General features: G+C 40.5%; 1 protein-coding gene across 1 annotated transcript in view; it reads left to right on the forward strand.

The window, feature by feature from the left end:
• Window positions 1-14,007: 14,007 nt before the first annotated feature.
• LOC307270238 (chloride channel protein 2-like) overlaps window positions 14,008-27,382 on the forward strand; it is a gene marked incomplete at both ends in the record, with an annotated part of 146,064 nt that continues 132,689 nt past the window's right edge. Inside the window, one exon of the mRNA XM_080053429.1 lies at window positions 14,008-14,058. Within this exon, the coding sequence (XP_079909555.1) occupies window positions 14,008-14,058 (51 nt within the window). The remainder of the gene's footprint in view (window positions 14,059-27,382) is intronic.

Raw genomic sequence — 27,382 nt, forward strand, 5'->3', positions numbered from 1 at the left:
AATTATTCTAAGATTCAACTGAGATTTGTGGTGTCACAAGATACTGTAAGATGCATCATCATTTTGGTAGATGAACAAGACTTATCAAGGCAATATGAGAAAACATCAGTATAGCTTCAGGATTTACTGTATATAAAACACTTGCTTTCACTAACTAGGAAGTGATATTGTGGCAGTCATCACATATCCAAACTTTAAAGACCTTAATAAAAATAAACCCAGTAATGGCATACATATAGAGGGACAGTTTGCAAGTGTGACATGCAAAGTCATGGGTTATTGTACAGATTACTTGTCAATAAAAATGCAGTCTTAAACAACGACCAGAATATTTTGTTAGCTTGTGACAATGTCCGAATTAATTTGTCCAACTCAAACAAAGAGCTTGCTTTTGTCCAACATTAGGTTTCTGTCAATAGACAGGTGCAGGGCTGGCTTCTCTTTTAAGCAATGGTGGTTAACAGAAATGTTTAACCTGGTTGGTTCACCATTGTGCTACTAACAAAAAAAATAACAGAAGTAGCAAAAATACATTATCATTATAATCTATAACTGCCTGCACACAGCAGTGATGAAGCTTGCCACAGTTCTTGCTGCTGCTGCAAAATATATTTGCGTCCAACCAGAAAGTTTGTGTTGTGCAGCTGGAGAACTTGGATCAGGTGGGCACTGCTGATCGACAGTATGCCAGTTAGTTGAAGTATGTGAATCCAACGCCATAATACATGAAACCAGATATTATCTAGAAACTAATCAGAGTTATTAGAGCTTTTGTAGCTGAAGCTGGGCTTTCTTTTGCACAGCTGGAGTTAGTTCTCTCAAACTATTAAGGGCCATACTGAAGTGCTTAATGCAGGTCCTAAATGTTAATTCTTACTTGCCATTCTGTCCTTAGAAACGTGAACATGTCTTTAACAGTGAATGGTTGTTGTTCTGGTTGTGGGAATCTAAACAATGTCCATTACCCATACATTGCTTTCCAGAACTGCATTAAATTCTGAACGGAAATCTGGGAAGTTCTCATAGGTGTCAGCCATGTGCAGAAGGTTACCACATGTGCGCCCAATTGGTCTTCTTGTGAACTCTGTCATTTCTACAAACTCCACATGGATGCTGTCTGTTAGTACGAGATCAGATCCGGTGCAGAATCGCAGAAATTTCTGAAGTCTGCTTTCATCTAGCTCTCTGATGAATTTCTTCAGATGATTTCCCACTTCCTTCTGTGTCGTAGTCAAATCAGTACCAAATTTGAGCATTTTACAGACCTTTTTGGTAGTTGGTTGAAGGTCAGAGAACAACTTTGTCAGTGCCTCTGGACTGAGGGAGAGATGATGATGACGGGTGATCTCCCTCCAGCAGTCAATAACAAACATAGGCTTTTGGATAAGTTCTTTGTGCGCTATTTCATAAAGTATCAAAAGAAGAGTATCAGCAGTGATCTTTGTTCTACAGCCATAGCTGCTGAGAACTTCCACAAGATCATCAGAGTCAACTGCGGAAAAATCAGTCATCGCTTCCATCAAAACCTCTCGTTCCTGGTTGCTCACAAACTGCAGGAAATGTTCTTTAAGATCACTGTACACATTGTTGAAAAGCACCTGTTCAAGGAAGGGGAGTGCAAGTTTGTTTGGCAAATATTGGCAGTCTTGGTAGCCTTTCACAAGGATTCTGCCAACTGCCTTCCATGTTTCAGCAGGAAAATCATGGCGAATGAAGGGCACTTTAACTGTTGCACCGAGTGAGCATCGATCGTAGAATTCATGCCAGAAGCAGCTGAGAACATCTCGCAGTACCCCAGATCCACTGCCTGCTTCTTCTGTGTTGTCTGGAAGAATGCGCGTCACTTTCAGTGTTTTGTTCAAAATCTCTGGATCAGAGAAAGCTGTTATCATGTCATGTAAAGTGTTAGCATGATGTATGGCGATTGTTATTACTTCCTCTGGATGAGTTGGACTGGCAGGCATAGTCAAACCCTCAAAGATCAACGTGTCCTCTGTGTCGTCTTCAACACCATAAATGGGACCAAAGGTTATTTCAGAAACAACAGACATTTCCAAAGCAGAATGGACTCCATCAAAATCACCAATGACATCTTCCACTTGTACTTCTGCTGAATGGTTTTCAAAACCACTGTGAGCTGAGACAAGGAGCACTTCTGATGTCTCACGCGCATCATCTTCAAGTTCTTTTGGCTTTGTTGCAATGTAAAAGCGTAACATTGTCAGCCTCACTGTTTCATACATAGTGCCAATGGACAGGCAAGTGTCATTAGTAAGACGGTTCTGTTTAAAGTCCCACACTTCAAACTCAAAATCTGATTCAGATCCTTTAGGAGATATTCCATCAGGAAAGTAAAGTTTCTTTCCCGCTTGAAGGATTTCTTCTAATCCAGCATCATTTTCCAGTTGAACTTTTCTGGTGCCACCTCCCTGCTTTCCCCTCACCTGTTTGGCTTTGTTTCTGTCACTGTGAATCCATCCTATCTCTACATTTCGAGTTGTTTTGAGTTTCTTTGTCCGAGTTGTCCAAGTTGTTCTTTTATCTGCATGTGTTGTGTCTTCATTGGTGCTTTCCTTCTTGACTTTCATTTTTTCACGAAGTTTTTCTAGAAGCCCATGTGGGTACGCTGTGGGAGGGACTTTTTACTTTTGCAAAAATTGAAGAGGGCAATGCGGTCTCCGTAGGAGGGAATGTAATTTGCCAGAGTTGCATCATCCATCAGTGATATGACTTGGCTGTCAATCTACACATGAGGAGAAAGAAAAAAAAGACAATTATTTTCTCCAAAGTGCACATTGCAAATATAATGTCATGGTAAAGCCTGTTAAGTCAGTGGGAAAATAGTGATCTATATGTGCAGAAAAGCTTTGAATGCAGAGGTCAGTACAATAATGGAACAACAATTATAATTTTTATTTTCTTGACTCTGTATAGCTCTTCAATAACTGGATCACCTTCTTCTGGCTAGAAAAACATTAAAAAGCTAGGGAGTGATAGACCTCTCAATTTAAGACTATACACACACTCACTTATGAGTATCTCAATACTGCAATCAAACCTGATATTATTTATTTGAATTCAGTCTAGACACTGTCATAGTAATAGCCATTAGGAAACTCATGGTTGACCTGCCAGACCCGATCACATGGGGGTGAATGGAGCTAAATGGCTAAATCATTTTAAAGACAACTTTAACCTAGTATCCAAACACTGTTCTGTTTTTGGATCAAACAACACTGACATACTCATTGACTTTTAGGAGGGAAATGCCTTTGTAAGTATTTAGATTAACACAATTACAGTATTTTTTATGTATAGTTTGTTCCAATTATATTGGATTTCTGTCACAATTGTTCTAATTGAGTAGGTCACCTGCGATCTCCTCAAATAACTCGTGCTATACCATTTTCCGCCCATAGATGGCAGTAGTGGTTGAGAAATGTGAGTGACTGAGTGGCTATAGTAGACTGCATAAAGAAGAAATCAGCAGCGGCACACTGTAAATAGTTACATGAGCGGCTTGATCGCAAACGCTACAGATCGATAGCCTTTCTCCAAGAGCTTTAATGTGTTTGCAAGTGAGAACAGTACAGAAGCACCACATATGTAGGCTACACGGCGACTGATTGTGTTTTCTTATAAGTTAATGTCCGGGTTGCTTGGTGGACGGTACTAGCATCTGAAGCTAAGGGGATGCTGGGGATAGTCCATTAATCATACATGAACGTGACCGTGTCATTGTTGTTTTAGTCAATGCAAATGCAATATTGAAGTTACTTGCCTACACAAAGAAGAACTTAGCAGATAAGAACAGCCGTCTAGTGCCCCGACTGGTTATTTACTATTTTAGCAAGAGTCTGCAGACATTGTTCTCTTAGCCTGCCCAACCTGCTAACCTGTAGCCTGCTAACCTGTAGTCTGCTCACCTGCACACCGTCACCTTATTTACCATGGACCCATTATAAGATATGCACACTGTACGTTTGCAGTTATTCTAGCTAAAAGGGTTGGGCGATATGTTAATTTTTTTTGGCGCGATGTATTCGTTGACTCGTCCGGCCATATTAGCTAACACATACAACTCCAGGCACCAAAACAACACATATTACAGTTTCACTCACCTTTTGGTCTTCCATTAACGAAATGGCTTCTTCTGGAACCCCTCGAACCCGCAAGAAGTCGCTAAGTGAAGCCATTTTAGCACAAGTAGGCTAAGGCTACTGGCTACTCTGCGTGTGGTTTCCTCCTACTGCATAAAGCAAAGTGTCTCTCCCACAGAGGATTGTCCTTAGAGGTACCCGTAGTTCTGACTTTAAAGTCAGAATTCTGACTTTTTTCTCAGAATTCTGAGATTAAAGTCAGAATTCTGACTTTTTTCTCAGAATTCTGAGATTAAAGTCAGAATTCTGACATTAATCTCAGAATTCTGAGAAAAAAGTCAGAACTTAATTTTTTTTTACATGTGTGGCCCTAATCCTCTTCCGTAAGTTACATTACAAGTCCAGCAAGATTCCAAGATCCACCTGCCATTGTGCTGCTTCATTCACTTGATCACTCATTCACAGTGAGCCTTATCAATGAAGTGTAAATACACAGAGTTGACATGCTTGACCGATTCAAATGTATTGACAGCTTTTTCAATGCCACATTTATGTTTTATTTGCTTAGGTATTGATTCAAACTGAATGAAGCTAGTTGCACCTTTAATCGGTATTTCCCTCACATTTTGTACTGGAAAAATATCTACAAATGTTCTTAAAATAACAGTACTTTTCGTCTTTTGTATGACAATATGTATTGCTGATTGAGTAAAGGCATCTTGGAGCTGGTAGTGGCTCTGCTGCAGTTAGTTGGCCGCCCAAATACTCCAGTCTGGTCTGGTCTGCTGCTTCTACTATACCATACTGCCTTATCATGTTCTGAATTATTCATTTTCACACACATGGAAGGAGTACTGTGGTTCCCATAGGTTCTGTTACACAATATCATTTTTTAACTAGATATTAATCTTGTAAATCAAAATGTTGAAATTTTTAAAGATAATTATCAATCACCTCCTCTTCTGTGCACGTTTTGTGTCTAAGTTAAATTTGCATCTGTCAAAAAAAGGTTTACAAAAGTTGAATTGTGAAACACTGTGATTTTCAAACAATGTATATTTTGCCAATGGTTGATTGAGGAGTCCATCGAGTGTACGTATACTGCTTGATTGGGTGTTTTAATTGACTTAAATTCTTGTAGAAAGCTTCATTTTGGTAAACTATTTAAGGGGAATTAATAAATCACACATCCATTTGAAATGGAACAACTTTCCTTTGAACAGGCTCCAATTTCCCTCGACACTGACTACAGTTCCTGCCAGCTCAAAAATATTCATATTGGTTGATGTTGTTGTCAAAATTGATTTTGTATGTAAAGTGCCAGACGTGGTTCACTCCATCTTTTTAAGTACAATCTACCATTACCAAACCTGTGTTCTGTTAAAGTCAAGCCAAGCCATATTTTATGTAAATGTACAAAGTGTTGCATGGTGCACTCACTCACTGAGGCCAAACATCTAGCATCTCATTACCTAGCAGTACAGAGCCAAAAACGTTTATCTCTGCACTTGAAAATAAACACGTCAGGAGAGTTTTTATTGAACCAACAGTTGTAACTGTTACCAAGCAGCACATCCCTACTGTGAAACAACTGGATTGAGATGCAGTGGGGAAAATCTCAACAAAGACAGTAACACGACAGAGAGAAAAGACAAGTGTGTGTGTGTGTGTGTGTGTGTGTGTGTGTGTGTGTGTGTGTGTGCCTTCAATTTCTATCGACACAGAGATTGAAGCTGAAAAAATAAAAAAATAATTCTCAGGAGAGGATTCTAAAACCGAAGAGGTGAATCCTATCTGACATTGTGATGGGGCTTTGAGGTCTACCAATGGACCGTGTGGAGATGAAAGACCATGATACACACACACACACACACACACTCGCAAACTGCCATGTACTTATGCATGTGTGGGTCTATATTACACACTACAATGCACAATAATGCATACATATGGACCCACAGGCACCACAGAGAGAAAATATGTGGGTTTCGGGATGTTGCAATCCATAATTGATAAGGCTGTTAATGTGTAAGGGCCTCAACTGTGTTACCACGGTAGATCTATGTACAGTGACACTGTTCTTCATCAGAGTTTACCCTGGAGACTCAGTCTGCCAATACACATTCCTCATCCAGACATTCTTAGCCCGTGCACTATCGATTTTGTTGATTCATTCTTTCTTGTGCCCACAAATCTACCAATACTATTTGTACATTTTTAAACCACCTTCAAAATTGATTCTAATGGCAAAAAAAAAAATATTAGTCGAAAAAATCAGACAATGGCGATATAAAATGGTGCTGCTCTGAAGTGCTTTTTTGCAATACTACTGGGGGAATGTTGCATTTTCTACACATTGTGCAGTAGCGGTAAAAGACGAATACATACAACACAAAAAGAAGAAGGGCAATACAGCCTAGCTATGTCAGGCTTATAATTAAATAATTCATACACTATATTTCTCTTTGGAGGACCTTTTCACTGAATACATTTTGACATGAAAAGCACCAGTGTCGAGGAACAAAAGGAAGATACATGCATTGTATTGCTTCAGTTCAGGCTTCTTGCATTGTGCATGCTGCCTCACTGTGACACTGCCTTGGTTAAGTGAGAAAGCATGGCCATCATTAACGTCATTAGTAACACTGTTGGCTTTCATTCTATGACTTCAGAATGTCTGGTGTGAAAAATGCCTAACCCACTCTCAGGCTGTGGCCCTAATAACCCATTCACTAGTACTTATATATCAGGACACTCAACTGATTACTAAGAGTGAGCAGTAGACTAATATTCTATATTCTTGTTGTTGGCATCCATATCCATTTTTTTTCTTTCTAGATCCTAGATTCAATTCTTGGCTGTTCAAAAACAATAACAGAATTCAGGATTCCTTATGAAGATTCAGTGTCAAAATACCAGTCTGTAGGTGTGTGTGTGTGTGTGTGTGTGTGTGTGTGTGTGTGTGTGTGTGTGTGTGTGTGTGTGTGTGTGTGTGTGTGTGTGTGTGTGTGTGTGTGTGTGTGTGTGTGTGTGTGTGTGTGTGTGTGTGTGTGTGTGTGTGTGTGTGTGTGTGTGTGTGTGTGTGTGTGTGTGTGTGTGTGTGTGTGTGTGTGTGTGTGCGCGTGTGTGTGTGTTTGTGTGTCTGGGGTATCTGTATACCCAACAAAAGGGGTCAGTGTTGCACAAGCAGAGTTGCACATGTATGAATGAGCCTGTAATTGTTACAGTCACAGAACATCACTGCTTGTACTCCACTATCGCAAATCATCCATCCGTCTGACAATATCTAGACATTTTGATGCATATACAGTACTAGAAAAAAAATACACATCTCCACACATGGTGCAAGGCGGAGGAAGAGGAGGAGGCCTTTTAGAGATCACAAGTTTCACATGCATATTAAAATATGAACAAGGGCCAGAAAGGCTGAAACAAACAGCATCACATGCTTTAGTTTAGCAGATAGCTTCCCATTGAACACGCACAGAGAATACACACTATACACCCACACAATACGTATACACACACTCAGAAAGAGGAATAAATGAGTATACAAATGAAGCGGTAATGGAGGGACCATTTTCAGTCAGAAAAAGGTCAAAATTAGACTGAGGCAGGAAGCGGAGAGGTATATTAATGGTACTGATAGGGAAAACTCATGGGTTAAAGGGAAGCGTGCGTGTGTGTGTGTGTGTGTGTGTGTGTGTGTGTGTGTGTGTGCGTGTGTGGGTGTCCTGAAGGATAACAGTTTATTTTGAAAACAAGAAAGAAGTGTAATGATGTGAATAATTGCATCCTCAGATGGAAAGACACGGTCATAATGTCAGAGGTCAAATAAAGTGGTTAGTTTACTACTGTAGGTAGTCTAAATGGAAAACAGTTGACAGGTAGATAGTAAACAGGATATGCTAATTTCCTTAGACCGACAAACTGTTTATTCCATCCCTTATATTTTTGGGTTTGGAAAAATAATTCAAATAAAAAGCTACCATTCAACCTATTTAGATAACATTTATTTTAATACAGTACCGTGAACACCCTTTCGACACGTGTTGAACGCTTAGACTTAGACATGCTGACTGTGTCATGTATGTCATATAGTCGCCAAGCTTTGATAGCGCTAAAATCAAATGTAACACGCCACTGAGACTTTTGCTCTTCTAAGCCTGTAATGGTCACTGTGAGAATAATGTCCATATTCCACAGTGGCAAAGATAATCTATTGTCATACGTGTGGCACAACGTGTGTGACAGTAAACAACATGAGGCAGGTCTGCTGTATGTGTGATTATAGAAAACCATTTCCCATCACGGAGGAAAATGACAAGCAAGAATAGTAGAATTATAACGATGCCAGATAGGTTTGTGGAGAAGCATTGTCAGAATATAATGGAGATACAGTATGTGGCTATCAGTTTGTTTTCTACCATCGCAGGACAATTGCTTTTGGCCTTGACTGGACGAAAGACTATAGGGTGTCCCTTTAGAAAACCTCTTTGGTCTAATATCATAGGCTACACAAGGTGAAGTCACTATTTTTTTCCATATAAAGAGATACATCCAACAGTGAAAGGTCCATTGGAGATAGAATAACAGGTCAATAGATCATGCCTTTTCAATGCATTGCTGATTAAGTCGATTCAATGCAGTGTATCAGTTGGTTAAAGCTGCCTCAAATAGCCTTTGAATGATATAAGTATCCCCTACTTTGTGTGTTTGTGTGAATTATATATTCTTCCACGTAATTGTTTTTTTTGGGATCTTTCAAATTCATTTTTTAGTCTTGTTTAGACCAGTAACCATGAGGTTGCTTCGAAGTTTGAATCCCCAGTACCGGACAGGAGGGGGTTATTAGTAAAACTAGCGGTGGCTGGTCTTACATCTATGGTGCCCACCATCTCTACCATTGTGTCCTTGAGCAAGACAATATACCACAAACTGTTCCACGTGCGCTGTACTACGGCTGATCCTGCGCTCTGACCCCCTTCTGGAGTGTGGTGTCTTGAGAGGGGATTTGCGGAAAGTCAGATTTTAATGTAGCCATTGACCAATAAAGCAACTTAACTTAACGTAACTTATTCAACAGGATTAGTTTGCTCTGTTCAATTCAGTCCACTCATATCAGACTCCAAAGAGGGTCTTTGAACAGAGGTAGGCCACATGGCTCTCTATTGTCATAATCAATGAAAAGAGTTAGGTGCACTTTTCCTGTAAATTGGTAGATCGTTTGGTATAGGGTCATCATTTTTTTTTTATTGAAATGAAAGGGTAAAGGTGCAAAATAACACGTTACTAGCTTGAATGTATGTACTTTATTACTCCCCTCCATAAGCCAGCAGTGTAGGACAAGTGACTCCTTGACGACTGTGTAGCAGATAGGCGGGCTGCTGATGGGTTTCAGATGGGTCTTCCACAGAAATCAATAGAGGATTAGACATAGTGAACTGTGTGGGGCTCTTGATCCAGACACACTGATCCATCTTGTCAACTCAGACCCTGTGAGAAGGAGTAATCTGTCCCCCAGAGCACCACAGTCACAGCTGAGTGAGAGGCTATACTGTCACAAAAGGCTCGGGCCTACCTGAGTCTATCTGTCTGTCTCTCTCACACACACACACACACACACACACACACACACACACACACACACACACACACACACACACACACACACACACACACACACACACACACACACACACACACACACACACACACAAACACCCTCCATTAATAGGCATGGTGCCAATTATATTGTGCAACACACTTCATCTCTTACTCAGTGTTTGAATATGCAAATAGTCTATTGACTCTGGAATGCTGAGTGCCCCATATCATAACATGGTTATTAGTTTCTTTTGTGAAAGTGGTTTGGAATGAGAGCTGCGTATCTAAAAGACAAAGGCCTATATCTAAGACTCACATGCTCACAGACACATGTAAACAACACACAGATAAACTGCTTACAAAGGAAAGGGATCATCCATCCATCCATACAGGCATGTGCAGATAAAGACCTCAAAATGGACTGGGTTCCCCGTTTGCTGGGATTGTTTCTTTTCTTCAATAAATAGATGGATTTGTGATGCATGCTCTGCCGAACAGATATATTGATCGAATCAACATCTGGAGACTGGTGCTCCCACCCTTAGCCTCCCTCCATTGTTTTAAAAAGATAAATCACATTTCTTTCTATCTATCTATCTATCTATCTATCTATCTATCTATCTATCTATCTATCTATCTATCTATCTATCTATCTATCTATCTATCTATCTATCTATCTATCTATCTATCTATCTATCTATCTATCTATCTATATATCTATCTATCTATCTATCTATCTATCTATCTATATTATCAAAGTCATTGTGGTGCACGTAAGTTATGGATTCGGATGACATCAGTGAAGATCCTGGTATCATTAGTAGTCAAACAGAGTATATAAAGATGTTCTTCTTATATTGATAATGATGCCTTTGTGAATTGCTTGAAACTATTTGGCAGATAGCGTACATGCTTGAACTAGTTAGCAGTTGGAGATGTGCAGAGCATCTCCTGAAGGAGGACGGCTAATAGGTACAAGTTCCCAGAGGAAAAGAAATTTCGAAAAGAGATCTAAAAAAATGTTTCATTTACTTCTCCTAGACAACTATAAGATCTATGTGACACCAAACTGAGACTGAGGTGTATTTCTCCTGTCTCTCATTTCCCCCCCCCCCTCCCCCCCAGAGCAATAAGATGCACTAAATCTCAATTTAGTCTCCTTTGAAGTTTTGGAAGAGATGTCATAAAAGTCTAATGTAATTATCAGTTTCTCAACGTTTGTGTCTCTTTGTGATCTGAGGCAGAGAAATCAGAGAGCTCTCTCTGTGAACTCAGTACTCTCATCCCAGCTTCAGTTCAAGCATCTCATCCTGAGCTCATACTGATATACTGATTTCTTGTTGACTTTCTTTTCCGAAGGAGAAACAAAGGAGCCATTAAAACACTGAATGGAGAATAGCAAGTATTACTCCCTCTAATTATTCTGTCTCACCTAGTGAATTTTTGGAGAAAACTATGAGAAACGTTTCAGACAAAAATGTAAACTAAAATGATGATGTGTCTCCTGAGCTTTAGAAGAGCAAGCATTTTTACTCTGGGTTGGGCTTGTTACCATTTGAGGAGAATTTATACTTTATTTATTTGAATGTATCATTCATTGACTGTAGCAGTGTTTGAGCAAACCTAAATCATGAGTTTGCTTTAAATATATACAGAAAACTCTGATATATGTTTATCATATATAGAATTAATAATTTGCCTAAATTAATCATGTGGTCCCTTCTGCGCATCCCTGCATCATTCCCAAAGCTGTCTTGTTTGGCATTCTGTAGGAATGGCACACAGTCAAACAAAAGCCATTAGCTTTTGGTAATAGGACTGGTGATGGATTGCAGCATAGGGTCTGGTTAATGAGCATGGATGTGACAAACACTGTTTGTGTGAATTGAATAGAGGTAAACATGAGAGTGCAAGCAGAGGAACGTGAGCTTTGTGTTTGTATGTGTCAGTTCGGCTGAGGTACTTGAGTCTGGTATCAACAACACTTATCTGATGTCAAGCACTTCAGTCATCTTGGTCTCCGTCAATGTTAGATGTTTAAAGGGTCTGCTAACACACTGTCAATGTAAGTGATGGTGGACAATGCTTGATGCAAAAAAAAGGTGTTCACACGAGGCTCAAGCAGTCTGAATTAGTCAAACCGAGTGGGTTACAAGTTACAATTCTTTCTGCACAAAATCCTGTCAATTGGCCTCTTAGTGACTTCATATAAACTTTACGGAGCTATATTAGCCAAAGCTAATATGAGGTTAGGGCACTATGAGTTGTTATCTTTGTGCTGGCTGTCACATTTAGGTCTGCGGTCTGAGGTTTTGGCCCTTCAAGTGTCCGTCCAACTGTGCTCAGTAAGGAGACACTGTTTGGGGAAACACAAAGAGATAATTTTGCATCCGAAAATACCCATTTGATTCGCCTAAATCAGACTGCTGAAGCCTCGTATTAGCTTTGGCTACACTATGAATACTTTTTCTGCCCAGAGAGAAAAGGCTTTTGTGTCCCCCATTTAAGTCGCCATATAAAGGCTTCGCACCACAGCCAGTATTGAGAGGAAGAATGATTACACTTAAATTAGCGGGAAGATGTGACTGAAAATAAAGGATTTGGATAAGTGGCATAAATTGATGGATGGATATATTGAGGTGTTGCTCATAGGTCGTACTGCTTATCCCGTGTATACCTCCAGTCATTTTCCATCAGGAAATAAGAGTTATCAAGAGTTTAAAGAATGCGAGCCCTTGCATAACCTTGAAGAGAGCAGTTGAACAAAGACGCGAGGCTAAACTACAAAGGCATGCCTCTCCCAAACAAGATTCACACAAAGCATGGTCATTCTAATCATTAACTTTAACTCTATTCAACAACAGAAACATATTCTGTTGAAGTGGGAGAAACTATTTGTGGGCTTGAGGTGCTTATTTTTTTTTGTAGAGCTCCCTCCATCTCAGGTTGAACTCCCTGCTGACAGCTATGTATAGGTTCCCCTCTATTTGTTTCACATCACTGCGAAAGAACATCAAACACTTCAGGTTTCTCACTATCAAGTTTCGCAAGACAAATTAACTCAAGCATAGGCCTATTTGTTGGACCTCAAAAAGAGAAATCCAAATGGGAATTTACTCTTGTATGGGAGTATCAGATTGCAAAGAAAGAGAGAGAGAGAGAGAGAGAGAGAGAGAGAGAGAGAGAGAGAGAGAGAGAGAGAGAGAGAGAGAGAGAGAGAGAGAGAGAGAGAGAGAGAGACGTGCACCTCATTGATCCGCTCAACAATATTGTTTGAGCAAATGTTTAACTTGACCCAAACTAAACTCAAGCCGGATGTTAAGATATTTCACTGGATAAGGGTAACAGCTTGTGTGGCTCTATAGTGGAAAACGTTGGAGAATCCCCAAACTCAGCAGGCTTCATTCTTCAGGCACACTGGATATCTGGATGAAGTCAGCAAGAATATCTGTACCAAAAATGTCAAGGCAATCCATAATGTTGGCTAGTTGTTGAGATATTTCCTATAGGGCATAGGCTTAGCCTACTTAATTGAAAAGTTCACTTTATTATTAAGCCTGTATGATGAACTCAATGGTGACATAGGACTTGTTTTCAAAGCAAAAGGAGTAGGCATATTGCTACAACAGTATGCCCATCAACAATTCATATGTCTGCATTGCAAATAACCATTAAATGAATTGCTCTAATAAAACGGCTATAAGTAGTTAATCATCAACTTCCTCGGGGTGTAGTGGAGGATCAACCCACCTGGACTCAGGTAGCTAACTGTAACTCACCACAAATGTTTTTTTAAAATAAATACATAAAAATAGATAATTCCTGGTATTCACCCTTTATCTCTGAGTCTTAACTGTCCAATCATTTTTATTTATTTATTATTTTTAAACAAATGAACGAGACAATGCTTATGGGAGAAACGTCTTGCTACGAAAAGCATTCGAAAAATTCCCAGAGCGCGTAAATCACTCACACACTTGATTGACAGCGGTTCCAGATGGGAGGGCCGACGTCGATTCCACTTCAAACCAGCAAAGTCCCCGCCTCACTGTTATGTCTTGCTGCTGGACTCTTGAGAGGTTATAAAATGAAGGAACTTATTGTAAGCGGGACGCACTCTGTGGCTGGAGTTCCCAGTGAGGACTCCCATACAGACAACACAATCAGCCCAATGGTTTGATCAGCGCGGGACACACACAGAGAGAGATTTCGCTGACGGGTTTCCTCTCACTCTCACTCCCGAGAGCTCAACACACATTTTGCCCCCAGTCGCCCCGGGGCACACAGCCAGAGTACAGCCATGGCAGGGGACGGCTCGGACCAGCGGGCGCTCCAGTATGAGCAAACTTTGGTAAGTTTGACTTGTTGCCACTTTGAACTTTGTTCGCTCGCTGTATAACCACAGACAGTGCTCCCCTTTGCACGGAGAGGTAAAGCCAGACTCCACTGACAAAGCTGTCAACTTAGCGCAGCCTCTCTTAACCGTACACACCTGGTAGCCTACCAGCCTATGATACTGTAACGTAATTGTGGCGAAAAAGTTATAATTTCATCGAAATAAATGCGTGTTGGCGTAACTTGTGTATGCCGAATCAAACATTGTGGTTCTGTGACTCGAGGAGTTTCTAATAGAGTGTGTGTTTCTGTCGACAACCAAGATTAAACTAGAAGTGGTCAAATCTTAAATGAAGTTCAACCTAGTGTAGCTACGCTCACGTGAAAGTGACTGAGGTTTGTGGTGTCGAAAGTCGCATTGTAAGGCGTATCTGTCTGTAAGTCCTCAATTGCCTTTTTTTATGTAGGTAGGCCTACTTGTGAGGTGACTTTACTAAGTCCACTTCTTTTTAAATTGTCCACAAGTTTAATGTCTTTAGCTACTAGCTTTACAACTGTAGCCTATGAAGGAGGCGGAGCTCATTGTCATAACATCTGGATTTGGCTGCCCAGGTAGCCTAGTCTTATCTTCTCATGTATGGCGAGAATATGGCCGAACTCCATTGTCAAATTGTCCTCCTCTTTAAAAATAGGCCGTGTAAATGCACGTAAACGCATTATTTAATAGCTTTATACCTGTTTTGAATGTTCCTAATGTGCTGATAAGTTCAGCATAAAAACAATTTGTCAAACATTAATTAATGCATCATAAATCTAAACTTTTCCAGGCGGTTGGCTTTTTCCTCGCACCCTTAAATGTTATGAAATGAAGTGCTGCTTGGTGCATAATTGATTTGACGAATTAACAGTAGGCTCTGAAGGATTTAAAATATTGCCGGAATCATGTTTTGTAAGGTGTGAATAATTTTCAAAAAGCAAGTTCTAACTCATGAAGAGATTTCTGAATTTAATTTTGCACAATAACCTGTGCATTCACAAATAACCCTTAGCCTATTTGGCAAATATTCATATCAGTTTAAATGACTTCTTTAAACTACAGTACATGCAAGAGGATGAGGTCATCTTTACACAGTGGTCATCTGGGTTACTGTATAAGGTGACTGGTTAATCACTGAGCTCTGTGTGTGTGTGTGTGTGTGTGTGTGTGTGTGTGTGTGTGTGTGTGTGGGCTGCATTGATATAAGCAGACAATATATCAATTCATTGTTGTTCAGAAGCTTGCATTCTGAGAATGTGCAGCAGTGTGCATGTGCATGCATAATGTGTTGCAAGTCAGTGGAGTTGTGTCTTACAGCTGTGCAGGTGTCCTATGTCGGCTAAACCTCATACTAGGAGGTTGAACAGTGATGGAATGTGATCTTAGACTTAATAAGTTACTGTATGGCTCCACAACCATTACATAAGGTCATTTGTTTATTTTTTTTATCTTGCATATCAAACAAGCAGTTGCTGGGATTCATAGGTGGTCTGCACTCAGTATAGAGAATCAGTTGAGGGAATGGTTTGATATTAGGCCTGTTTTCTATACAGCAGGGGGCTCTAGAGCATTTGCATGTTAGGCCCTCAATGGATACGGATCAAAGTCCATGGGCACACACTCACTCACTCACTCACTCACTCACTCACTCTCATAACAATTTAGTCTTTTGGACCTCCAGAAAGGACTTTTAGGAACAAATGATTACTTTGTCCTAATCATAATCCCTCTACCCTGTAGAGAATGTATAACAAATTACACTTATCATTTTGCTCCTCGTAAAGGACCCCTCCTGAGGTTCCTAGATCCCATTTTGTAGGGGAAGGATTTGCAGTGTGCACCTCGGGGTGATTTAAGGCTTTGGACTGAGAAGCAAAGTTGTGTGTGTGTCTGTGTGTGTGTATAAATGTCCAGTTGAACCTTCCCTGACAAACTTCTGTCAAGCCTATAAAGAATCTGTTATTTGAAAGGACTAGTTTATAGGCCAACTGGGCCCATTCAGTGGCAGCGAGGCTTTAAATTAAGGAGAGCCGCAACTGTACCACTTCTTTGGGCCTCTGTTTCCTTCTCTTCAAAAAGTTTCTTTGTGAACCCCCCCCCAAACACCTCCCTCTGTGCTGTTAATCTGTATGTGTGTGTGTGTGTGTGTGTGTGTGTGTGTGTGTGTGTGTGTGTGTGTGTGTGTGTGGTGAGAGAGAGATTACACAACGTGCGACCCGCTGATTCAGCGCTGAACGCTCCGTCAGCCTGGCGGGGTCTCGGTTCTCGGCACCTAACGCTCTCAGAAAAAGTAACATTTGCAAGCAGCTCTCTTCCCCCCTCCACCAAAACAATAAATAAATCCATCCACACACACACACGCCAGCTTCTCTGCTAATCTGCTCAGCTCAGGCTGGCCTGTGACTGTGTGTATTGTGTTACATGACCAAAACTGCTTCAAAAAGGCATCCAAATAGAATCAAATAAAAATAGCCACACAGTATTTAGAATAACCTCTTCAAACATAAATGAGTTCTCTTTGCCCCCCCCCCCCCACCATCTCCTCGACCGTGGGTTGTAGTAACATGGTGTCTTTGTGTGATATTGGCAGTCATTGGTGGTTGTGTGGGTTTTTGTTGTGGGCAGCAGCAGTGGATAGCTCAAAGAGGCCAGTGTTTAGCATGGTTGTGTGAGCGAGGCTGAAAGAAGGCCGGCTACAGAAATGTTGGCAGTGCCCAGCAGTAAGGAGCACTTGCAAAATATTAAAAAAATAAAAACCCAGCCTCGACATAATGTCAGTTAACATCAGAGCGACGCAGCCGTTAGTTAAGTATTCGTATCATGGCTCATTTAAGGGGATTTCTGCTCGGAGCTCAAGTCAGATGTTGAATATTTAATGCAAAATGACATAACATGCAGTATTTTTTTTTACCAAGTTGTGATCTGAGGCTGCACACAAGCGTACACAAACATGTTCAGCATGTTCCCTCCCGGGTCTCACGAGTCCCATGATTATCTAAATCCTGTTTTAAGATGCTTTTTCAAGATTATAAGATGAAAAAATTTTTTTTAGAATCTGATTCTTGTTTTTTTTTGGGGGGGGGGCATTGAAATAATTGAAAGAAGTCATTTAAAGAAGCCAAAAAATCAGCGAAATATCAAAACACATTGGTGACAGCCAGGCCAGCCTTCAACAAGGAATGTCCCGGAGAGGCTTGGCATGAGTTAAAAGGTACAATTTGCACCATAAAAATACTTTACTGTTAGAAGATTTCCCCTATATCACATGGCCCCTTGCAGATCATTTATCTGTGCTACACACACACACACACACACACACACACACACACACACACACACACACACACACACACACACACACACACACACACACACACACACACACACACACACACACACACACACACACACACACACACACACACACACACACACACACACACACACACACACACACACACACACACACACACACACACACACACACACACACACACACACACACACACACACACACACACACACACACACACACACACACACACACACACACACACACACACACACACACACACACACACACACACACACACACACACACACACACACACACACACACACACACACACACACACACACACACACACACTGATAAAAACAGAAAGTTGAACGAACTCTTCCAAAACATTGAAATTGAATTTCTTCAGAAACATGGCCAAATAATTGTTTAACAGGTATCAAATTAGGTTGGTCAAAATTCTGTTTGCTTGGGTGTGTGTGTTTGTGTTTGTTTGTTTATGTGTGTGTGTGTGTTTGTTCTTAAGGACATATTGTCCTCATGCCATTCAATATTAAATGGACCGTCTTGTGATCAAAGGTAAAGTTTTATTAGGCGTTGTACAATAAAAAGCCTCAATTGTTTTGATCTAATCGCATGTCAGGGTGACAGGCTAATATTTCTTACATTATCTGTGGCGTGGCAGTTTTCCTACAGCAATTCAAAGCAACATTGTACTGAATGTCAGGATCCCTCAAGGTTAAATGCAACACTGTGTGCACCTAAAGAAACATTATTTAGAGCATATGCTTGAATGCATTGTTTTCAGCAGCTATCAACTTTTTTTTACAGTTTTGTATGTTGATATATATCCCAGTTTGAATATGCATCAACATTAAGAGAATTCTGAAATACTCATAAGAATCATTCAACATCAACAGGCATTTGGAGTCAACCTCTGGACAGTGCTTATCACTGTCAGGCGTCTCCATTATAAAAAAGCATAAAAAAGGCACAGTGTAGTGTGGATGCATTGTAGGGCTGCAACTAACGATTATTTTGATAATCGATTAATCTGACGATTATTTTCTCGATTAATCGATTAGTGTTTGGGTCCGTAAAATGTCAGAAAATGGTGAAAAATGTTGATACATTTTCCAAAGCCCATGTTGACGTCCTCAAATGTATTATGTCCAAAACACACAGATATTTCAGTTTACTGTGAAAATAGGATTAAAGAAACCAGAAAATATTCACATTTGAGAAGCTGAAATCAGAGAATTTGGAAATTTTTTATTAAAAAATTACTCGACACGATTGATCGATTATCAAAATAGTTGGCAATTATTTTAATAATCAATCCGTCGATTAATCGTTGCAGCTCTAATGCATTCTGTGTGTGTGTGTGTCTGTGTGTGTGTCTGTGTGTGTGTGTGTCTGTGTCTGTGTGGTGGCGACATGGCTTGTCTACAGGCTTAGGACCAGCTATCCCAGAGCTTGAGATGTTTTACATGTTAACTCAGCAGCTCCGATAAGCTTAGATAAGATGAGTGATAAGGTGACAAATACCGAGTTAAAGGCTAACCACTGATTTAGCTGTGTTTAATAGGTATATCCCATTGTGACACTTAAAAGCTGTAAACACATTTAATTCCATGTTTTATGTGACGGAAACACTTTATCACAACCGACAGAGCACCGGTCACTGTAACCTGTTGCAATCTGCACAGGCTATTCCATGGTTAAAGTTATAGTCAAGTCTTATGGTTTATTGTGTGTTATTGTCCTACTTATAATGACTGCAGACTTGTTGATGAAACCAACATGGAAGTGAAAGTGTGTACGTGTGTGCCTGTTTATGTTATGGCCATCTATATTGCTTTGACACTGGGTAATTTGTAACCCTGTGTGTGTGTTATTTGCCCTTGCCGTGATGGTAATTAAGCTTTTTATATGTAGTCTGTTTGATGTCAGCTCGCTTGCAGTCGTATAGTGGAAATTTCCCCCTTTTGACTTGCCCTTTTCACTCCTTTTTTATCACTTAATCATGCCATGTGTTAAGTCTTTAGTTAGATTTTTTTCTCTTTCTTCCCGGACAGGTCAACAACTCCTTGACTCGTGCTTTTATTGTGTGCAGAGAAAGGGTGGACTGCTTGCATAACGTTTGTTCAGCTCAGAGTTGTGAATAGGCTGGCCTTTGCTACAGATAAGCATTAAAAGACTAGTCTAACAGTTTCTCTCTCTCCGTTACAAAAGATCAACCTTTTTCTTTTTTTTTTCTTTTTTTTCTCTCCCTCTTTTCAAAATGACCTGTCTCAATTCTATTTACTTTCTGGACAAACAAGGCTTGATTGACTTCCCTCAGCCTGGGTTCAACGTTGTACACGGGAGGAGGGGTTCAATTTCTTTACTACAAACATTTACCTGAAAGCAAAAATAAAGCAACCTTCTAAATGAGTAACTGTTCATAAAACACTTTGGCCAGACAAAAGAAATGTAGAGTAAATCCTAAGGAGGGATGTTTATTTGTTCCAAGATGCATTGATCACCTATGCCTGTGTGTTATGCGGATGATTAACCACTATAGATGTGGAGAGAGATATGCTCCGTAGGGTCAATAGATGAGTGTGTTGAGGCGTGTCTCTTGATTAGCGGACATACAATTGGTTCTTCCCCCTCTTGTGCCCCAAACAAATATGAACTAGACGATAGAGAATAGATGGTAAACGGATATGTCCTGTCTATGTTGGTTTATTGATAACCCTCTTTAGTGCTGATTGATAGTTTAGTATCCAGCAGTGCACGCTCTATGCAAGGTACTGGAGGTTAGTCTTATTGGTAAATGGACTGCAATTATAAAGTGTTTTACAGTGCTTTACAATGTGTGCCTGTCATTTGCCCATTTGCAAGCACAAACGCACGCACACACACACACACAAACTGATGGCTGACTGAGTTATCACGCAGGGTGCAAGCTCACCATCGGGAGCAATTTGGGGTTTCAGTGTCTTGCTCAAGGAGACTTTGACATTTTACATTTGACAGGGGAAAAGCAAGCCAGACCTAGCATCTACGTTTTCTTTAAATTGTAACTGTAATCACAATCACATTGACTTATGTTCAAATCAAGGTCTTTGGGGCTGAATGCAGGGCCATGGCTGTGTACTGACACTCCTCTATCGACAGTCATTTTTTTACGTTTAGAACAAAAAAGAATTGAAGAGAACATTTTGAAAACATGTGGACATGAACATCAATGCATGACACCTCAGTCCACCTCTAAACTGTCGTAGTGGCGTGGCGTGTGAGGGAGGCTCTGGTGATCATGAAGCACAAACCAAATTTGCTTCTTTGACTGCTTCTACACACTTTTGCTATAATGCTGGCCACATGAGGTATAAACATATCCCTTAGGCATTGTGTTGCGAGGGATGAGTCACAAGTATATTCAATACCAATTTAAAAGCTTTAACATCTGGTCCTATGTAAATTGCTGGCTGAATAGTTAACAGGGAAGAACCTACATTATTAAGGTAAATGTACAGTAGCTTCTACCCTTTTTAAGTCAAAGTGTTGATAGAAAGTAGAAGAATAAACTAAAACCGATGCAGTTAAATCTAATTCCCACAAGGGAATAAGGATAACATCAGTGTGTGTGTCTGGGGAACAGGTGCTTTTTTGCTTTAGTTCGTTCACACTCTCATATTTGTTTCAAACAGAGAACAGAGGCTGGTGTACAATAATAAGATGTCCTTGCTTAATCTGCATCACCACTATTTTTGTTTAGTTTGAGTCTGCCCAGCCACTTTTTTTTCAATGACAAGAGTTATTTTGCTGTTCATAATGGGTAATGCTTTTCATATTGCAGCATGGTATTGCAAACTAGTATCGAAGGGGCTGTGTGATCTTATACTTTTTGAACTTCATGGCATCCACTTATGAAACCAAACATCTTTAAGCCATCATTTACAAATGAATGACTGTGGCACTGCAGTTACCTTTGTGCGTTGGCCGTCTGTGTGAGCTCACCCCTCCTCTTTCCAGTCTTCAGCTGGTTTAAACAGATGGGCCGTCTGGGCCAACAACACACACCAAGTCACCTTGAGGGGACTGCGTGCCATGATAAAGCTGTTGGCAAGTCAGAGTTGACATATCAGGGGATGTTCAGTCCACTATCAGCTGTGGCTGTGTGTGTGTGTGTGTGTATCTGCTTTTACCTGAAACACATTTTTGTTTTATCTTGTTGATGTATCAACTGCGTCTTGTTAAAAAAAAAGAAAAATCCAGGTGCATGAATGCATTCTTAAACAATCTGTCCCTTTGACCTCGCCTGTTAAAATCTGTCACCTTCTCCTCTTTAAACGCCTTTCACCTTGTCTGAATGTAGTGTCTGCACCATGCTGCTGATGCTTTTAGGAGCTGCTCGAGTGTCTCTGCCTAATTGTCTACAAGGCTCTGTGTGTGTGTGTGTGTGAGAGTCTGAGTAATCAATAACAATGAGCTATGGTTAGAGCCGTTGGCAGCAGAAAGAAAAGGCTCAAATAACTGTACCCTGTTATATTGTTTTATTCTGTTGTAATGTATCATAAGGTTTTATGCTATCATATTAAATCAGATTTATTTTTATTTTATGGCTTTTGCTCCTTCTTTTGCCATCTTTTCAGCCTTTTCTTCCCAAGTGATTTATGAAACATAAGTGTGATTGTATCTCGCACCAGTGTCGGGGGGGTAGCTACACCAGTTTGTAAATGCTTCCACGCTGAGAAATACAGAGAGAGTTTTGTGGAGCTGGTATATAGGCTCAATCACCCTTATGTCAACTTGTTTGTTGATGGCTTGAATGCGACTGTCATTCATGTATAGAAAAAAAGTTACGCCCTATAGCTTTAAATATCGGAAAAGCTACTTCATCACTGGCTGGAGTATTGCTCATGCAGATGTTTGTCACAACAAAAAAGAGGGACGTGGTGGGTGTGTGTGATGCATGCTGGTCTCTCTCTATGGTGTGGTGGGTCCTTGGTGTGCTGTCACTCTACTGATCCTCCACATTGTGAGCCAGCGCCTCAGTGTTATTGCAGCCGGACTGTGTCGTCAGCACATTTTCTACTGCTCATACATCCATGATGGTTAGTCACCATCTGCCCCCTGTATAAACATGAGTGTCGAGGTCAATACTGTGACACTATTAGACATCATGGTTATATGTTTCAATTGTTCCTCCTTTGGTTTATATATAGCATTACTTCCCCCCCCCCCCTAGCTGCTGCACTAAGATCCAGTCATTGTGAAATACCAAGCAATGCTCATCACGTGTTGTAAAGTTCCTAAAACAATAGAAATCCATATGATAGTGATTTAAAGGGTTTTCCCACCTTAAATTATGAGAACAATCTTCATGGGACCTGATTGGTAGCAGAAAAATACAGGGAAGATTTATAATCAAAATGCCCTATTATTAAAGGCTTACCTCTTCTAGAATGTTGCAATATTCCCAACAAATTCATAATTACAATGCTAACGTGTTGCTATTAGTTCAGCTCGTTAATGTTCTTGCATTTGTTAATAACCATAACAACCCACAAAGAAGTACAAAGGGAGGATAAAGGGATTTGTAATTAGTTTTGCATGTATTAGGTTATAAACTAGTTTGTGGCACTAGAAAGGAAATTTATGGGATCACCCTAAAGCAGCAGGATTAATCCTTTTTTGGGGATTATGAATGTCCTTACAAAAATTGCATGGCCTTCCTATCCAACAGTTGTTGAGATATTTCAGCCTGCGCCAAAGTACTGAACAGGCTTACATTGCCATGCTAAAAAAAACATAAGAGGCCTATTTATCCTGTTAATAGTTTACATGCAGTATAGGGTGCAGGGATAGTCGCAGCAACCAAACATTTGTTTTGCTTGACGTTGGTTGTTGCCATTGCTCAACAACCTAGCATTTATACAGAATCCAGCTGCTTTGGATTGTCACTGGTGAGACCAATCTTTTGTGCAGCAGGAATGGGTCTGATGAGAGTCTCTAATGTGCTTGTAATGGTTCCCAATGAATTTTCAAAGTAAAGCTCAAACAAGAATCACTGTTATATTTGTCTAATGTCTATAAGGATTTTTCATGTTCTGGGTAACTCTTCCTTTATTGATATTGGAAAAAAGGGCTTAACACATGGCATTCCTCCACAACTATATATTTATTGTGAAATCACTTGTGCATTGTCCCCCCCTGTCTGCCTTCTAATAGCTGTTAGTTTTGTGTTGATGGAGTATAATTAAACAGCCGCTTGGCTTTGGTGTGTAGTCACTGATGGAATTGATCAGTGCTGCTCCGGGCGGCAAAGACACAGACAGATTGGAAGAGGAGATGGAAGGTGCTTTGATGCACCAAACACTGGTTATTATTATAAGAGAAGGCATTACATTGCTCTGTCAGTACTACACAGTGCTGCCTACACACACAGACAGACAGACAGACAGACAGACAGACAGACAGACAGACAGACAGACAGACAGACAGACAGACAGACAGACAGACAGACAGACAGACAGACAGACAGACAGACAGACAGACAGACAGACAGACAGAGTATAAGTAATAATACCCGTGTTTTGAATTGGATTTATAATCGAATACATGACGTGTTGCCTGGTGCATGTTAATGGTGACGATAACACTTTGTTCTGTGGTGGCAGTGCGTGGTACAGAGTGAGTATATGAGCCACTGTTGCATATTAACATCATTATATTTCACTGCTGATTATGGGCAAAAAGCTATAGTGCAAAATCATACTTCAAAAGGATATGTGTAGTTTATTAGTTTTCCTTTTCTACTGCTCATTTGTTTTATATTGTTTGTATTACAAGGTCGATGCCCATATGGTGTCTATAAACTACAAAGCTTACTGTATAGTCTGTTGTCTATAACATTGGGATTCCACACAGAACACATTGCCTTGCAGCTTGTGTTGGTTTTAGATTAGAAGTGGACCAGCATGATATAGGCAAATATTTGAGAACAGTATGAAGGAGATATAGACATCTTTCTTTATCAACCTTTTTGACACAGCACAACGTCCTTATCTGATTGTCGTTCACACATTTGGTCGACTTCGCTAAGCAGAGCAGTGCAGACTTGCTTGTTAAGTATAGCATCAGATCCTTCCACTCCACAGTCATAATGCACTCATCTTTAGCTGAGCGGGAAAGGGATCTTAGCATGGAATCGATGCTTTCATTCCCGTAGATGTGGCACACACACGTCAGCACTTTATAGCCTTAATCCACTCCACTGATATAGATGAGGGACATTTGATAAGTACTTTTTTTTTTATTACATTAAATGTCAATGTTTCACAGTTCAGCATTCCTCCCTTGTCGTGTTTGTGTGTGTGTGTGTGTGTGTGTGTGGCGACCAATCCGATCGTTGTTCTCTTCGATTTGCCCCCTCCAACTCAATGCAGTCATTCCAGAACTATATCAGCGCCTGTGTGAGAGAGACTCTACTGAAGTGTGTGTGTGTGTGTGTGTGTGGGAGAGTTTGAGGAATGGATAGATGGAGTAATGTGATGTGACGACGTGGAAGAAAAGAGGAGATTAAGTTTGAGAGTTGGCCTGCTCACTTTAACGGCTCAGCTATTAAAATACACACACACACACACACACACACACACACACACCGGATGATTAAACACACACACGTGCCTTGTGTCTCAATCCACTGAACACGCATTGTCCTGTGAACAGATACAGTAGATGGTGGCGGAGCCAACATGTGTTGACTGCCAACATGTGTATATTACACATATTTAGAATCTCTGTCAGCTAACACTGTGCCCTCTCCCCCCCACCCACCTCCCTTCCTGTAGCGGTTGTGCACTTGCCATATCGGCGTTGTACTTTTCTGTGTTTGCAAACAGACTCCGGAACATTCTTTCACCCTGACGGACAGAGATTGGATGTCTTTGAACGCCCCAGTTGCACGCTCACCAGTACATAGGATTAGTTAACCTACACACACACACACAAAACACAGAAGAACAATGATGCACTCATTGCACCCAAAGGCATGCGTATACACACACATACAGTAAGAAAAGTGCAAAATACAGCTTCAAAGACACACATTGAATACACACTAACACGCCTACACTTTGTTTGAAGGTCTGCCCACTGTGTCCCAGTCGCAGCGAGAGTGTGTGTGTGACTAGACTGTTAAATTGTTTGTTCTGGAGTGGGTCCACCTATCTCCCATCTCCTGCTCTGTCCCTTTCTCTTTTTCCTTGGCCTCTTGTCTTCTTCTTCCTCTTCTTTCTTCTCTTCTTTTCTGTGCGTTTTTCCACGCATGCCAGTCCAACTCCAAACCGGTCTCCCTGTTATCCCCCTCTTTTATTTTTTAATCACCTCATCATGACCGCATATCCGCGTTTGGTTGCATCTTCTAAAAGTTGGCCCTTCTGCGATTTGCATTAAAGCTATAGTGCGCACATTTTTCAAATCAATGAATAAGTTTATATAAGAATTAGAAATAAAACCACATCAAATTCTGACAAAATAAGTTGTGTAATGGTTTTGATTGATAATTACAATGGACTTTTTTTTTTTTTTTTTTTTTTTTTTTTTCATTTGATGGTTTAACATTGTGTTCATGTTAGTCATTGTCTGTTTGGGCTAATCTTTAGCCAATGTAGAAGCGGGCTAGCTTAACACTAGCACTAGTAGTAACAGTTCACACCAGTCTTCTATCAGTTGAAATTGTGGGTTGATCCACCTTATTTTTGATCTAATCACTTAATCTTAAGGAGCTTTCTAGTGAGTTTCGGCTCATTACGATGCTTCTCACACACCACTTAACTATGTAAAGCTCTTAAAGCCCACTGTACAATGTACCTGCTCAGCACCAAACAGCTGAGATACACTGTTACATACAGGACATAGTGGAGCATTTAGCCACCTGGGTATGGGTAGAGACCAAAAACAGAGCTAAAAGTGAGTGCGTAATGATGAGAGAGCCGGTACTAACTCCAAATGGATGGTCATTTTGCGCTATTAAAGGTGATAATATGTCATTGTAGTGTTTACAACTTGTGTCTTCTGAACCAAGTGGCCGAAATCAAAATGATAAAGCCAGCATGTTGTTGCAGCTGAAAGTCAACAGGCTTTTTAAAATATGAATGAACCACTACCTGATATATTGCATATCTTGCAATATTGAGTCATCCTTAAACACAAAAGCATATCACGTTATCTGTCTTTTCTCTTAGAATTTAATACTAGTAGGAAAGCTCGATGGAACTGCTGTAATTTACTTTAGCCTTTGTTCTCATCAGCCGGCAGCAACCTGTGTGAATAGGTGTTTTTTATATACAAGTGTGTTGTGTTCATTTCTCACAAGATCAAGCCCTCTTTTGTGTCTATGCAAATGACCTGTGTAGCATTTCTTATGTCGATTCATGAATTTGAATGAGTCCAGGAATGCATTGATTTTTCCCCAATAGACCTGTGTCCTGTCCGGCACATCAAACAATGAATTTGCTCCATCTGATCAGAAGGGCCGCATTAAATGGGGTCGGACTAGGACTGTGTCTGGGGAGAATGGCTGGAGTTAGATGTTGTGTCTAATGATATGTGACTGGTACTAGAGGTCCACAATCAGCAAAGTGATGAGGGCACAGTTTAGGACAGGCTATCTGCAGCCGAGTGCTACTGCATGGTGTTTTCAATTACCCATCTCTGACTGCAGCACAACAAAGCATGTCAAGCTCCCTATGTAGATTTGGCTTCAGTATCAGAATCAAAAACATTCAAGAGGGTGAGTATGAGTACACATTTGCTATTCAAATCTGTGTTGAAACCCAAGGTGTGTGTGTGTCTGTCCCTCCCTCCCAGACATCTTCTATATCTCACGTCTAACACTATCTTGTGAAGCATTATTCAGATATTCAAACCCACATTTTCCCCCGGTCTCCAACCTATTTATTTCTCCTATAACGTACAGCGTTCCCCACTGTCCGACCCGCAGCATATCAA

This window comes from Ammodytes marinus, assembly GCF_949987685.1.
Source record: "Ammodytes marinus genome assembly, chromosome: 3".
NCBI lineage: Eukaryota > Metazoa > Chordata > Actinopteri > Uranoscopiformes > Ammodytidae > Ammodytes > Ammodytes marinus.